The sequence below is a fragment of the Micromesistius poutassou genome (genome assembly GCF_964030765.1).
Source record: "Micromesistius poutassou genome assembly, chromosome: 14".
NCBI classification, from domain to species: domain Eukaryota; kingdom Metazoa; phylum Chordata; class Actinopteri; order Gadiformes; family Gadidae; genus Micromesistius; species Micromesistius poutassou.
Window position 1 is genome coordinate 18021851 of NC_140284.1, and position 15790 is coordinate 18037640.

A 15790-nucleotide genomic window follows, 5' to 3' on the forward strand; every position below is an offset into this window, starting at 1 on the left:
GTCTGGCCCTGTGATGAGCTACACCTTTGTCCCCCCTCTCCCAGGTGATGCTAACTACACCCTCTGGGCCCTTACAGTCATTTGGCAAACACTTTTATCTATAGCAACATTCCGGTCGTTTTTCTGCTTTATACCGTATTTATTGTGGTTAGGGTTGAGCCACTGCTCCTGAACCTTATCGTAAACATAACCCCTATGCTATTGCTTTATAATTATGCTTATTACTGCATTTACTGATGTTAATTTCAATGAATGTACTTAAAGTGGTAAAGTGCTCGGTGCAACCCACAAGACTCCTAGGTAATGGCAAGGCTGATTGAACACCCAATTTGCTGTAGGTGTAAAATCTTCACCCATAGATTTACTCATTCTTGAGAGTTGTAATGTAATGAGTGTCTACTGGAAAATGTTCTTGCTTCACGCTTTTCGACATTGCAGGAACTATAGAATACATTGTATTAGGGAAAGTAATTTTAGTAACTAAAAAAAAAAGTACCATCCCTCCCCGTCCATCCAAGCTATGGCATTAAGGAAAAGTTATGGACTGTATCGCAGATGCTGCTGTTGTTTGTGTGTGTGTGTGTGTAGCATCCATAACATTCAAACTCCTGTTTCTAAATGCATATATAAAAACATTTGTGACATAGCTGAAGAAATCTGGGTTAGAACGCCAATGTCCACAGTCTATGAGCAAGATACCCTTAACCCTACCTGCCCCTTCAGGAATTCACTCTAAGTGGCTTTGGATAAAAGCGTCTTCTAAATGATTAAAAAGTGGTCAAGTAAATATTCCCGGTAAACGAACAAGTTGGCAATTACAGTTTATTCTACACGTAGGTCCATAAAGTGCTGACTGTGGAGGTGTACAGCCAGCCATAAAGGTTGACGGTTTTAACAATCTGTCTCCGCTGACTTTCTTTTCCCTGTGAATGCTGTGCAGTCCCTGGCTTTAACAGCTGGGTCTTCAATTACCCTGGGCTGTTCAGGAGACCGGCGGCGGCTTGTTTTTGGTACCACAGTGCTAGAAATCCGGATCTTTGAACCATGTGCAGTCAGTCAATACGCGGGGGGGTCAATTGAGGCTTGTTTCCCTTCCTACACTTCCTACACACAGCGCACACATTTTCCCCTATTTTTTTTCCCCCTATTTTGTATTTCCCCTCGTTCTGAGTCATGGTATTTCTGTATGTGTGTGTATATTTTTATATGGTTATGCTGGTATAGATTATACAGATTCAAATATGGACAAAAAATCTGCATGGGATGCTGATTATTGTGACTATTATTGAATTACATATATATTACGTTTGTATCTTATTGTTTTAGTTTTAATAATATATCTATAGGGGGAGGTTTATGAGGGATATATCTACTAATAACAGTAGATTTATCCCTCTATGTACTATCTAATAGTGGTCCCTATTTGCCTAAATTCTTATTTTCAATATAAATACAGATATAGACTTTGCTAAAAATGCCACTGCAGCTAATGTGTTTTCTTCTGTTGTTTCACAGTCTTCTTTAGCAGAAGGTAATTGCTAACGTTTTCCCCTTGGAAGGGGCATACGTTCTGCGCCCAGCATTATTTCTGCTGATTACTGTATATTTTGAATTGTTTCATGAATGACTCTAACCTGTTGGGTGCAGTGTTCTCCACAAAGTCAGATCAGATAACAGCCCTTTTTATACTAATGATAATTGAGTCATTATATTTTGTGGATTGTGTTTTGGTTTTAATGGGAAAGGTAAGTGATTTTACACAGGGGAGAAAACGACCACCAACCGTTACATTCATTTCTGTATATTAAAAATAAAGAGTATCAAAATATGTCTTTGGCTAAGTTTAGTGATGTATACGTCTTCCATAAAGGGTCTAGTGCCAGACCTACTGGGTGCCTATTCAAATCATAAATTTCTTGAAGTAGCATCTCTTTGGAATGTAATTTAGTTTACTGGAGGTTGTTTATCTTTGTCTGACACAGTCAATTTCTGGTCTTAAATGTGAATTCACTTGGCCTTGATTCATATCTCCCTCCATCTACATCTCTCAATTCAATTCAGTTCAATGGGCTTTATTGGCATGGGAAGATCCATTTACACTGACAACTAAAACAATAAGATACAAATGTAACTAGTCAATGCTCTTTTCTCTCTCTCTCTCTCTCTCTCTCTCTCTCTCTCTCTCTCTCTCTCTCTGCATCTCTCTCTCTCTCTGCATCTTTCTCTCTCTCTCCCTCTGCATCTCTCTCCCTATGTCTCTACCCTCCAGATGAGGGCTACTACCAGAGTGGAAGGTTCCAGTTTGAAATTGATGTCCCAGAAGCCTACAACATGGTGGTGAGTGATGCAGCCTTCATTTCCCCCGCTCTTGGCTTGGCTTTCTCTGTCTGTGTGTGTCCCTTGCTGTGTTATCACACAAGTGTAAACCAGTGTTAACCATTTAAAAAAAATACTCAAACACCTTAGATCTGACAGTTGTAAACGCCTTCACTAACAAACCTTTCAGTGTGTTTCTATGTGTTTTTATGCGTTATGTCTTACTTTGCCTTACCTGTTTTTTTGTAATTGAATCTTCCCAGTGTTATGTATGTTTTGTCGTATTTTTGTGTAATGTCTACGTGCTCTGTTTCTATGTTTCGTCATGTTTTTTGTCCAATATCTATATGTCTGTATGTCAGGGCTCCCTTGAAAAAGAGGCAAAAGGTCTCAAAGGGACTTACCTGGATAAATAAAGGTTAAATAAAAAAATAAATAAAATAAAATAAAGTGTCCAACAGCCATGAAGATGCACACTAATGTCTGCTGACATATTGTTATGACTTTATGTGGAGGTATTCCACCACACCACACCGCACCACCGCATGGCACTATCATATTTTAGTCTAATCTATCGTATTATACTGCATTTTATTCTATTTATTTTACCCTGTAATATTTCTTAGATGTTTACAGGGTTCACTTGTAAACATTAATACCAGCTTGTAATCAATAACATAAACAAAAGATATAATGCTGCCACCACAGTTTTCCATGTTGAACCATTTTAATGCTCTAGCGATGACATCGCTGGCTCAGGACCACTTAAAACCCTGAAACTGAAAGTTACACTGAAATGTGCTTCAGTCCTTCAGTACGACTCACTGAGGTTCAAAACACCGTCCATGCATGCGTCACGCTGGTACGTGGGATGAAGAAACTGGGGTTTATTTTGGCTCCACCGGATGGGGAAATAGTCAAGTGCACTTGTGATGGTTCAAAGTGACGAGTATAAACAGTATAATATTTATTCTGTGTTCTACCACGGAAAATCACAACATTGCACCTCTCTGTGGCATATCAGGACATAACCTCACCTGACTTACCAATCACAGTTAACATGCAGAGGTACTGTGTGTGTGTGTGTGTGTGTGTGTGTGTGTGTGTGTGTGTGTGTGTGTGTGTGTGTGTGTGTGTGTGTGTGTGTGTGTGTGTGTGTGAATATCACAATGCTTAAAAGGAAATTGAGTTGTCACACAAAGCACCTCTTCAGCCGCTTTATCAAGTCAGGTCAAGTCCCTTTCATTTGCATAAGCACAGGAACAGTCTCAAAGGGCTTTACAGGTCACGTATTTATGACATCTCCAAACCCCAGGGCATGAAAAAACAACTCTTGAGAAGGAACTGAGTGGGGGATCCCTCCTACCAGGGATGGTAAGAAGTACAACGGGTGCCATAATGGAAAAAAAAGTATGCGCACAAAATTTAAATACAACGTCAACCAAATTGAAAATGGGTTTTGTCCATGGTAATGGGGTGCCTGCTGGTAAGCAAGATGCTATGTGTCAGGTGTTTTTAAGGCGTCCAGTCACAATCATAGCAACACACTGAAACAGAGATGACAGTCTGGTTAAATGGGGCAAGGTGCACAAGGAACATGTAGGGCCGATGTTGTACCGATCCGAAGCAGAGTTAAGCTAGTGCTGGCTCACAGGGAAATTCAGCTGTACTGAGAGCTGAGATCTTTTGATCTGAGATACTGAGATCAAAAGAAAGGGTAGGGTCCTACAAGACACCAACGTTTTTGATACGGGAACTTTGGGAGACATCAAAGCCCTCAAAACAGTACCCTCAAAACGTCCTCAAAATGTGTGTCTTTGTTGCTTCAGGGCCAATGAATACGAGCCACGTTTTCCCTGTGCTTAACTGCAAATAGTTATGGGGGTATCTAAATTTCAGTCAGGCGAGATTCAACCTTCTGGATCTGAAAGTATTCGTTTGATCTAATGTTGATTTAAGCTTCGTTGGCATAACAGTGAAAGCTAATTCCATAGCTGTGAATAATATCAGCTAGAAAAAGCATATAGATTGCAAAGAGCAGGGGACCAAGGAGCGACCCTTGGGGAAGAGCAAAGCTCTGCTAAAGAAGTGTTTAAATTAGGAATCTTCACAAAAAACAATAAAGTGTTCCATTCATGTGAGAAGACCTAAAACAAAGAAGAGCCAAGCTTTACATGCCAACATAATGTTTGAGACGACCCAGAACGATGCTTTGGTCAATTGTATCAAAGGGGAAAAGCCGTAGCAGCAGGGAGCTTGCGTTGCTGTCCATGGTAATGAGAAGGACATTAACCACTCTGGTCACAGCAGTTTCAGTGGAAGTCCTTAACCCGGACTGAAATGATGATTGATTGTTTGGTAAGCTACAGTTCTTTCCAGTACTTAAGAAAGGAATGCCTGTGTTAGTTTAACCCGTGCATCCAAGGAGTTTTTGCTGAATTGCAGGAAGGTTGCTTCAGGGGAGACAGGCTCTTGTGTGCTCAAGATGAAGCATTCATTTTATCATTCAACTGTCTGTTGTCTCAAAGTGTCTGTTATCTCACATCTTATCTTATCTCTATATTTCCTAATTTGTTTCTCTTCCCTTGTTTTCTCTCTCTCTCTCTCTCTCTCTCTCTCTCTCTCTCTCTCTCTCTCTCTCTCTCTCTCTCTCTCTCTCAGCCTCCAAAAGTGAAATGTCTGACCAGAATATGGCACCCAAACATTGCTGAGACTGGTGAGATCTGCCTGAGGTAACTAGGCTCTGCTCAGTCCAAACATTAAGTCCTTTCACAGAACTCATGTTATGTGGTTATTATACACTGACAATTCATTTGTGCTGTCTGTGCTGTTGATGGTAACCATTGTTCATTTGAGATGAAGATGAGGAGCACAGCTTTCAGATAGCTGACTTATTCTATATAGGGCTGCTCGATTATGGAAAAAATCATAATCACGATTATTTTGGAAATCATTTCAACTAGATTATATTATGTTTGCAGATCGTTTGGCACAAAAATCTAAATCGCGATCAAAATTTGATTAATCACACAGCCCTAATTCTATATCATTCTTATGCTCTGTTATGAATATTGTGTGGTTTCAGGATGATACAAGTAACCACGCTGAACTGAATTTGCATACTAAAGTTGTACATTAATGAGAAAATTAATAACAAAAGTCCTGAAATAGGCTTTATTCAAAATGCATCCGAAGAAGTGAGATTTCCTTAGAGGGCTTTGAATGTGTTCTTCCAGAACACTTTGTTTTCTTAGTGTTCCCGACCAGGATTAAATGTGTTGATGCCTGTACTCCATAAATAAAACTAATGTCTTTGGTCTGTATGTGTAGTGGTCTGTATGTGAGTATTAAACCTGTTATTCTGTATGTGCAGCTTGTTGCGGGAACACTCCATCGATGGCACAGGCTGGGCCCCCACCCGATCACTCAAGGTAAACAACATTATTATTAATATTTGGTTATTTAGGTTCTAAAAACTGCACCAGCAGAATATTTAAAGGAAGTCAAGAATTTATTTTTGGCAATAGATACACAATACATTTTTGCGTTTATTCAAATAATACAATTTAGTGCACCCAAAGGAGCTGGGTGGTGTCAGAGGGTTTCAGTGAGCAGGTTATTGACAAGTTATTTGACATGGGTGGTGAGCGCATAAAGTAAAGATATCTCATCTGTTGTTAACTTTGGCCTGAAATAAAGTAGAAAGAGAGGTTTGGTTAGATGTGCTTCTACTCCATGTGCTGGCCCAAATGATAATGTTGACCATTATCGCAGTTGAAAGGGAAAAAGCTGCTCTTCAGGGAGTAAGGGTTAAACCAGATCAGGATACTTAGCAAAGTGGCTCTAAGGCCCTCCTGATGGTTAGATCCCGCAAATGGTTTCTATTCAGAGAACACTTGCTCGGGTATGAATAGAAGTATGTTAACAATGACATCAGGCAGATGGCTCTTCAAATAAACATACCTTAAGTCTCCTAAAAAAACATCTTAAGAGATTTTCAAATTAAGAATCCCATATACCTGTGTTTGATTACCTTTTTAGGACACATTTGCAAGGGTATTTAGGTTCAGATTATATAAAGAATGTCCTTAAAGCTGGCAGAACAGTTTCTGGATGTCTTTCTTCTTTCCACTGCGTTAGTCCACATATCCTGGTTTCTCTTTGGTTAGTCTCATCCAGGGAAAGACCCTTCTATATGGATGAGTGTTCAATGTGGTTTGAAAACAATTGAACTCAATTACAAATGATTTATGTTGGGATCCGCAGCACACCCTGTAATCATTGACAAGGACCAAACCCACCCTTCAGCAAGGAAATGTGAGGGTGGTGTCTGTTGTCTCATGCTAGTCAGTCAAAGGATTTGCCTCTTTCATTCACGAAACGTCCATCACCCCCCACTCTTTTCCAAAGCAAACACCCTTAGGGCTTCCAGATGTATCTTGACCTTTACCCTGTCTTCTGATCGTCCTGCCGGAAGATTGCTGTCACTAGAGAAAGATATGGAGGAAGAGGTAGAGAGGCAGATGAAGGGGGAGAGGGAAGAGATAGTGGGAGGTACGGATTGAGTGGTAGGGAGAGAGAGAGAGGTAGCGATGAAGAGAAGGACAGGGAAGGACAGAGAGAGAGAGTTAATGGAGTGTCAGAAAGAGTGGAGAGAGAGAAAGGGTGTGAGATATTGTGTAGAGGGAGTAGCAGAAGGAAGTAGGAAAGAAAAGATAATGATGTGTGATGTCAAGAACGGACAATGGATTTTGGAGGATCGAGGGGGTCATTTGATGATAAGTGACAAGACTATGTTTGGTTTCCGGGGAGGGAAATCCACCAAACCAAAATCACAATCGGTTTCCTTCTAATAACAACCATTTAGAAGTCTGATTTTCTAGACGGAATGATGAATCATCTCTCTCTCTCCCACTCTCACTGTCTGATGCTGTAAATGTTTGGACGAGAACAAACTGTGGCATTGAAACCAGACCATTTCAACTATTCTCTTATTTATGTTTGAGTTTTGTCTGAGTTGGTTCAGGGACTGAACTGAATCAAATCTCCTCAGGGGTGAGCAGAGAAACACGTTCTGTGTGACTTTAATTGAGAAGATTGTATTAAAACTATTTTCCAGGTTTTCTCCAAATATACAAAAAAAATATCCTTCAATCAAAAATCCATAAAACACACAGAACATATCCTGATCTTCTTTCTGGTGACTTATCGAATGATTCTTTTAAACTCTTGAAGGGGAACTGGCTACGTTGTGATTTGTAGCACACTGCTTCATATGCGTGTTGTGAAAAGATTGCTGACTGCATTGTCAACTCTTAATGTGCTGAGAAGTTGAACAACTGAGGTAATTTATCCAAATCGAACCAACAGAAAATGCAAACAGACACACCGAAACAGAGTTCATCTTATATTAGAAAATAGTGAGCCTGACCGTACCCCTTTAAGATTGCCCCTATGTATACATGCATAAGACATCTACACTACAGAATGCCTTTTTGGATATTAATGTGTCATACCCTCAGAGGATGTTGGTGTCATCTGTTGTAGGGTGGTTGGAGGGAGATGGTGAGGAGGAATAAGGGCATTGTTGAAAGTGAAATGCCCATAATCACATTAAAGATTCATGTAGAATAGAAAGATAATATGAATAATGCGTGCAATATGTGTAGTTCTAGCCGGTGGGCTACAGTAGAACTGGTTCTAGATGGTGGTCTGTGTAGCAGAGGCCGGTTCGACCGCTCGCGGGTCTCGAACTTGCCACCTCTCGAACTACGACACTACCGGCATGGGAGTCGAATGCTCTAACCACTGAGCTAAAAGCCCAGGCTTCTAACTCAGCTGCTAGAAGCGTTCTTAAGGCTAGGGGTGTGAGGATTAACCACGTACTGCCGCCAGCTAGCCCAGGCTAGTTGGCATCCGTTACATCTGCAGTAGAGCTGGTTCTAGATGGTGGTCTACAGTAGAGCTGGTTCTAGATGGTGGTCTGCAGTAGAGCTGGTTCTAGATGGTGGTCTGCAGTAGAGCTGGTTCTAGATGGTGGTCTGCAGTAGAGCTGGTTCTAGATGGTAGTCTGCAGTAGAGCTGTTGGTCTACAGTAGAGCTGGTTCTAGATGGTGTCTGCAGTAGAGCTGGTTCTAGATGGTAGTCTGCAGTAGAGCTGTTGGTCTGCAGTAGAGCTGGTTCTAGATGGTGGTCTGCAGTAGAGCTGGTTCTAGATGGTGGTCTGCAGTAGAGCTGTTGGTCTGCAGTAGAGCTGGTTCTAGATGGTGTCTGCAGTAGAGCTGGTTCTAGATGGTGGTCTGCAGTAGAGCTGGTTCTAGATGGTAGTCTGCAGTAGAGCTGTTGGTCTACAGTAGAGCTGGTTCTAGATGGTGTCTGCAGTAGAGCTGGTTCTAGATGGTAGTCTGCAGTAGAGATGGTTCTAGCCGTTGGTGTTCTGTAGTTAAAAGGAAGTGTTTATGTATGACGTGAAGGTTAGAGGAAACGGCAGAGGAGAGTTGCATTCAACACACTCACAGTCTCACACCAGTCCTCTGTTTGCGTCAACGGGCAAACACTGGATGACTCCATTTGGCTGAGTTTTGTACACACTCTGTGTGTACAAAACAGAAATGAGTTAACACACATACATACACACCCCTAAAACAGAAAGACGTGCACACACACAAACCACAACAGACATACTTTGATACACGCACGCACACACGCACGCATGTATGCATGCACACACACACATACACACGCACATGTGCACGCGCACACGCACACACACCATGTAAACAGAAACAAACAGTGACTCACCGGCAGTACTGAAGAGTACTCCATGAAGTCATTCTCACCAATCAGAGAGCAGTGGAGAGGAGTAGAGTGGATAGAAAGTATGCCTGAATACATTGTACAATATTATATATTATTAATATATTATCTATACTTTATAATTGCACATATACATGTTATGGTATAATTTGAGGGAACTTGATTTCTTTATGATTAATGATGTATTTATACTTGTATTTTAATATAACTCAAGTGTATCCCATAATCTAGTATAAATAATGGTCCTTTTTTTGACATGTATTACGCCAAAAGGCTGTGTGTAGCTTAATGTGTTTTTGACATTGTCACTGTAATAGTCAATTGATTTGATTTTGAATTCTCCTTGAATCAGTGTCAGCCAATATTTACTAATCTTCCACTTGGCTGGAAGCCACTATAGCTGCCAGTTTTCTCGCAAGCAAACACAACACGCAACGTTCATCAAGCTCTTCGTGCGAACACACAGGGCTATTTAAACCCTTATCAAACGTTTCCACAGAAACGTTAAATTCTTCTATTTGAATGCAAATTGGAGCTGTTCAGACGAAGGCTTTACAATAGAGCCCAGCGATACACCTCGTCCATTCGTTTTGTTATGCTGCTAGTTGGGCATTTGCGTTTCACAGCAGAAGGTACAGGACAGGAATTTTAAAAAGAGATTAAACAAATGTAAAGAGGAAGGAAGCTACAAATAAATACTGAAACTATGTCTATACACAATGAGAGTAGGTAAACATTACCTACATTATAACCTCTCTTATTACGCCCTCTGGGGCATTAAGGTGCTAAAACGCTTCAGTCGTGTTCAGTCGGGCAGGGCTAATGAGTTCTCATCATAATTATTCCTGTGTTGTTCTGGGCACCATTGAGCCACCATTGAGGAGGAGCAGAAGCCAATCTGGGATGGCATTTAGAGCCTCCTGCTGATTCAGATGTTAAATTATGTTGAACGGCCGTCATCATGGGCTGAAGTGTACACATCACTCTGCTCCAACAACTGGCTCAATTATTACTTGAGTAAACTGTATTCGGGCTCCGCAAAGAATATTCAGTGTTTATTCTTGCTGTCGTGGTTCAACTTGTTGTGTTGGTAATGTTTACATGCCTTAATATGTCTTCACTCTGTGTTTTTCAGGACGTTGTCTGGGGTCTGAACTCCTTATTTACAGTAAGTCCACCTCATTACTCTCTCTATCAGCTGCAATTATTAGTTCAATAGTACTATTGGACTATATTTTTAAATAGGTTGTCCAATAGACTACATATTGGAATATGCAGTCAAATTTAATTTGAAATTGTGTGTTTAACATTTCAGTTTTAATGTTATACACACATCTTAATTTTTATGAAGAAAGTAGTCAATTATTTATATATGGGTAAAATAAATATGAGCGTTTGTGTGCAACCTGTATATGAAGTCATATTCAGTATATATCATATTGAGATTGGATATGTATTCACATACTCACTTTAATTGCTTCTTGATAGAACACGTCAATGTTCATGAACCCAGTGTAAAAATAGGACAGTGCCGGCCTAGGCCAAAGCTGGCCATTGTGTGTCTAGGTTGTGCGGCCATAATCAGGCTCAAATTAATTCCTGAGGGAAAACGACCCTCCTTCTAATGATGTAGAGCCCACCGCAGGGCCCACAAAATAGAAAGTCATTTACAGAGAATGAGATTCCTCACGCCTGCTGGAGCCTGACTGGGAAGGCCAACGTTTCTTAATGGTTTCAGATACCAATTATCATTGGGTTCAGGGATGGTGAAGTTCAAGATTACAAATAATTTAAATCGATTAAATCATTTGGGATTTGAATAAATTGGGATTTTGCGTTATGCAGTGTTGTCTCCCTGCGTTGTACAGTGTTGTCTCCCTGCGTTATACTTAAGCAATAGATCACGACAGGCTGTGGTATACGATCATTATACCACAGTTAAAGGGCGACCCCCTTAACTGTGGTATAATGAACACATACCACTGACTGAAGTGATCTATTGCTTTTATAAAACGGTTACGTAAGTATGGCGAAATGAAAGTCATAGACACCCTCAATTTTGAAAAAGCTAGAAAGTCGGAAAAGCATTTTTTTTTAACGAATACAAAAACGTAGTCCCTCCTGGCTGCCGGCAAAGTGTACGGCGGTTGCTATGCAACACACTGTAGCGTCCTTCAGAGAGAAGGCTAGGCTAAAGACGGTAGCTTGGTTCACTGGCAATTTAGCCTACTATCGAGTTCACTCACCGTGTGCCTATTGCTTTACAACATTTCCACCCTCTCCATCAATCAACATATTTTTAGGCTTCAGTGAACTATGCTATTGCTTTTATATATAAATAAACAACAGTTCAAGTTAGGCGCGGAGTGATACTGAACTCCGTAAACTGAACGGGCGTCATAGCTGTGTGTATACGCTCAATATACAACAGTTGGGAACCAATCAGATCGCTTGATTTAAGCCACCTGTTTTATAAAGTGTTGTCTCCCTGCGTTATACAGTGTTGTCAGGTCTCAGGAGGCTGAGAACAGCTCTGCTCCCCAATAATATATTTTGGTTAACCAGATGGTAGTCAATAATAGATGGAAACCCTCATGTGTGTATCAGAGGGAGATGTAACCGTGCATTCTGAGTTGGAGCCTTTGACCCTGGACCCCGCCCCCCCCCAACCCCCAAGGGGGTCAAGGAAATGGCACATACCAACAAATGGCAGTTAGAGACACGGAGGGGCAGATAGTAGAACATCTAAGGGCGCTTTCCCACCTGTAGTTGGCTGGACGCAGAAGACCTGGCCGATTCAGAAGATGGTACTTTGTTGCATTCTCCTTTTGGTTCAGTGAGCAGTCAGACTTCGCTTTGTTGGCGAAACAAACGTTGTATTGTAAACAAAGTCTGGCGGACAAGCGGGTCGCTCCTCTATTGGACAGAAACTCACAACGCCTTCTTTTCGCTGACAATAACAGTGGATCAACCGCAACTTTGTGCAGTTTCAGGATTTTTTTTTTTTTTACATTTTGTGAACCCAGCCAGAGTTCAATTAGAAGCGGGCCAAGACCCCTGTTTCTCGAGCAGACCAGTGTTTGTTTGTTTGGTCCGAACCACACCAGAGCTCGATTGAGCGCTCACACCACCCCAAACAAAGCGTACTATCGGGGGAAACGCTTCAAATTAAAACACGATTCAAAATTAATTGAAATAAAGGTCAACTCGTTCATGAAATGCTTCACCTTTCCGATCGTCAGCATTGTCTGAAAGGGGTCACCTCTCAAGCCTCATCGTCCTTCCCAGTGACACAGGGATTGCGTTCTCGGGGTAAAAGTTTAATAAGGAGACGAGGTTGTGGCTCATCCATTGTCTTCATCTCTTTAATAGCAATTCAAGTCTGGCCTCGCCCGGCCTGTACGCGGCGTCTCTACGGCAACTGCATAATTGAAATGTATTGCTTACATCGATAGCTAAATCCAGGGTGACACGACCCTTTCTCTCCCTCTCTTGCTCTCTCTTGCTCGCTCGCTCACCCTTTGTAATGAAGACAAAGGATCCAGGGCCTGTTGGTGATGATGAATAGCGTTGTTGTGTTCACTAAAGTGTTTAATAGAGTGCTTTTTGTTGTTTGTTGTGGTGTTTATTCCCTTACTAAACAATGGTTGTTTCAGGAACTGATCCTATCCAGCGTTATTACAATAAGCCTACGTCCGCTAATAATTGAACAATCGACCCGTTGAGGTGTAGATAGCTGGGTATCCTTGGTTACGGAACAAGTGGCCTTGGGCTTGCAGCCCAACTCCAACCCTGACCTCTCTTGACCCTGTGATGCAGGACCTGCTGAACTTTGACGACCCACTGAACATCGACGCTGCAGAGCATCACCTGAGGGACAAGGTACGGTCTGACACAAAACCAACTGCCACGCCAAACCCTTTCATACCACATACCACTCGAACCGACCACCCAAGTAACGTAACAAACACTAGGCCTTACGCCGCGTTCACACTGCATCCGTCCGTTGACGGAGCTCATTGACTTTGCATGGGGCGCACTGGAAATGCATTGTGGGTCCCGTCCGTTCTGTCGGCTCCGTTGCCTGCGTCAAAAGGTTGAGAAATGTTCAACTTTTCAGGCAGCGAAGGATCCGTCGGCCAATCTGATCGCGTCATACAAATATACGCAAATACACTGTCCAAATAAATTGCCTTTGTAATACTACCCGGGAAAACACATGGATATGCCAAAAAGCCCCCATACCTCCGTCATCTGTCGACGGACGTGTGCAGTGTGAACGCAGCATTAGTGACAGGGATCAGAGGGAGCCTCATAAAACGATTTTTGAGTGACGGGACGATAGAGCGATTCTGTATATGTTGCAATTCCAGTCTTTCTCTATATCATTACCTGGTGTCTGTTTCGCCTGATATATTCACTCTGGCTTTTCTTCCTCAACGGTAAATTGTGCTTGTCTGTATAGCAGTGACTGCTGATACAAAACTCTCTGAAAACAAACGCAATGTTTTGTCTGTTAGAGACGCAAGGACAACCTCAGTAATAGTTGGCTGAAAGCCTCTATAGACTAACTGAATGATCTTTTGGGTCTCAGGTGGCTATGGATGGTGATGCAGGTTTACATGGGATGTTAGATATGGGGCCTAGAAAGAGTAACATGTATCATTTGCACATTCATCGAAAATAAAACCTGCAGAGGCAGACAACAAGTAGACCCGCGTCACCTTGTTTACGAGCAGTGCAGGGTTTGTATTGTTTTTGCATGTATTCAAGTCTTAAATAATCTACTGCGAGTACTCAAATGTGAAAATGAACTCCAGTGCCCAGCCCCAGTTCTGAGCAAGGGAACGTACTGATTCACCAGACTATTCAGTGCGTTTCCCTCTTCAGGCCTTTAAGAAGCTATTTCTTTCTGATCTGCACTTAAACCACATTCAACTCGAGCGGGACATCTGGATGCTTTAAAAGACGAGGCTACCCCTTTATCGGCAAATGTTTGAGAATATTTCCAAGTCCTCACGGCATGTGGTGCTCTCATCCCCAACCACTCAGCTCTACAGGGGTTCTCTCTGCCCAGAGGAACCATCTCCAGCCAGCTCCAGCTCATTAACATTCTCTATGATTTTATTGGGGTATGTATGTAAGTGTGTGTGAGGATAACCAGGGTTTAGTTTGTACCCCCTCGATCTCTCACTATCGGTCTCTCACACGCATGTACACACGTACACAAGCGCACACACACACACTCACACACAGAGACCCCGATTCTGTGTTTGCTAATCATCGTTCATTAGACGTTGTTGGAGGAGCTGCTGCATCCATCTGGCTATACAAGCAGAGAGCTCTGTTTAGATCCAGTTAATTAATTTACCTTTCACCAACTACTGTTAGTCATGCTGGGGGTTGGGGTAGCAATTAGTTCCTTCTGAATGCTTAAACAAGCTGATTTTGAATCTTTACCTAACACATTGCAAACCCCAGAGAAAACCGCTTATTTGTTTGATTTATTTTTGTTGCATGGTAGATTGAGCACCTGGAGGAACAATAGGAAAGTATTGATTTAGATGGTGATGAATGTGATCCACATGCTATCGTGGAATATATACTTTCATACTTTTGTTTTGTTCTTTTTTATTAAATGTGTCATCTGTAAATGTAACCACATATCTTACCTGAACCTCTATTGATACTGTCTCTTTTCTCCGTCTCTCTTTCTCCTCGTCTTTCTGTTTATCTATCTCTCTGTCTCTCTCTTTCTCTCTCTCTTTTCTCGTCAGATGAAAAGAACACATGGTCTTATCTAACTTTGACCTACTCCCACAGAGCTATCCCTCTATGCAACTTCTGCTGTGTGTGTGTGTGTGTGTGCGTGCACCTTTGTGAATTGGTTATGCGTGTCTGAAATTTGTGTGTCTCACATAAACACAAACGCAGCCTTTTACTCTGTGTGCGCGTGTGTGTGCGTGCATGTGAATGTGAGTGTGTGTGTGTGTGTGTAGGGGGGGGGGGGCTTCTCAAGTGGCTCTCCTTTGTGCTTTTTGCCTGAATGAAGTGGTTGATTGGAGCCATGCTCATGGGCATCAGAGTGCCTGTGTGTGTGTGTGTGTGTGTGAGTGGCGCTAGTTGGCGTTTGTGTGTGTTCTTAGTTAATTGGTGTTGGAGGGCTCTGTCGGTTCTGCTGGTGGTGCAGAGTGGACCTCCACTGTGTGTGTCACAAGCGTACAACATAACAAGGAGAGAGAGCCACGGCTTATAGCTCAGCACACGGACCGAGCGGGATCTGTTCACAGAGCGGGGAAGTTGATGGGTAGGAACGGGGAGTTTTGGCATTTGGCAATTATTTTTGTTTACATATGGCCCAGAGAAACATCTGGATTCTACAACTGTTTACACAGAAAGGCACCACGCGCCCACAAACATCTCAGCCTGTTTACACGTAGGGCTGTTACTGTGCGTTCACACCAAAAGACACATGTTTCGCCTGTTCACGCGAACAGGCGAATGTTGCTGCGCGACGAATCTAAATCTGTCGCTGTGCAGTTATGTCAGGCGAACTTGTCGCGCAGTGAATTTTGTCTGACAACGTCTTTTGCCCGCCAACGGTGCTTTATGCCAATTCATTCTCATCAACCATGGCCGAGATAACCACCATTGCGTG

At 42.2% G+C, this 15790-nt stretch overlaps 1 protein-coding gene across 1 annotated transcript in view; it reads left to right on the forward strand.

Moving 5' to 3' along the window:
- The window catches only part of ube2f (ubiquitin-conjugating enzyme E2F (putative)), a 43200-nt gene that overhangs the window by 14123 nt on the left and 13287 nt on the right, over positions 1–15790 (forward strand). Inside the window, exons 5-9 of the mRNA XM_084478036.1 lie at positions 2270–2337; positions 4978–5048; positions 5690–5747; positions 10268–10300; positions 12952–13014. Of these exons, the coding sequence (XP_084334162.1) occupies positions 2270–2337; positions 4978–5048; positions 5690–5747; positions 10268–10300; positions 12952–13014 (293 nt within the window). The remainder of the gene's footprint in view (positions 1–2269; positions 2338–4977; positions 5049–5689; positions 5748–10267; positions 10301–12951; positions 13015–15790) is intronic.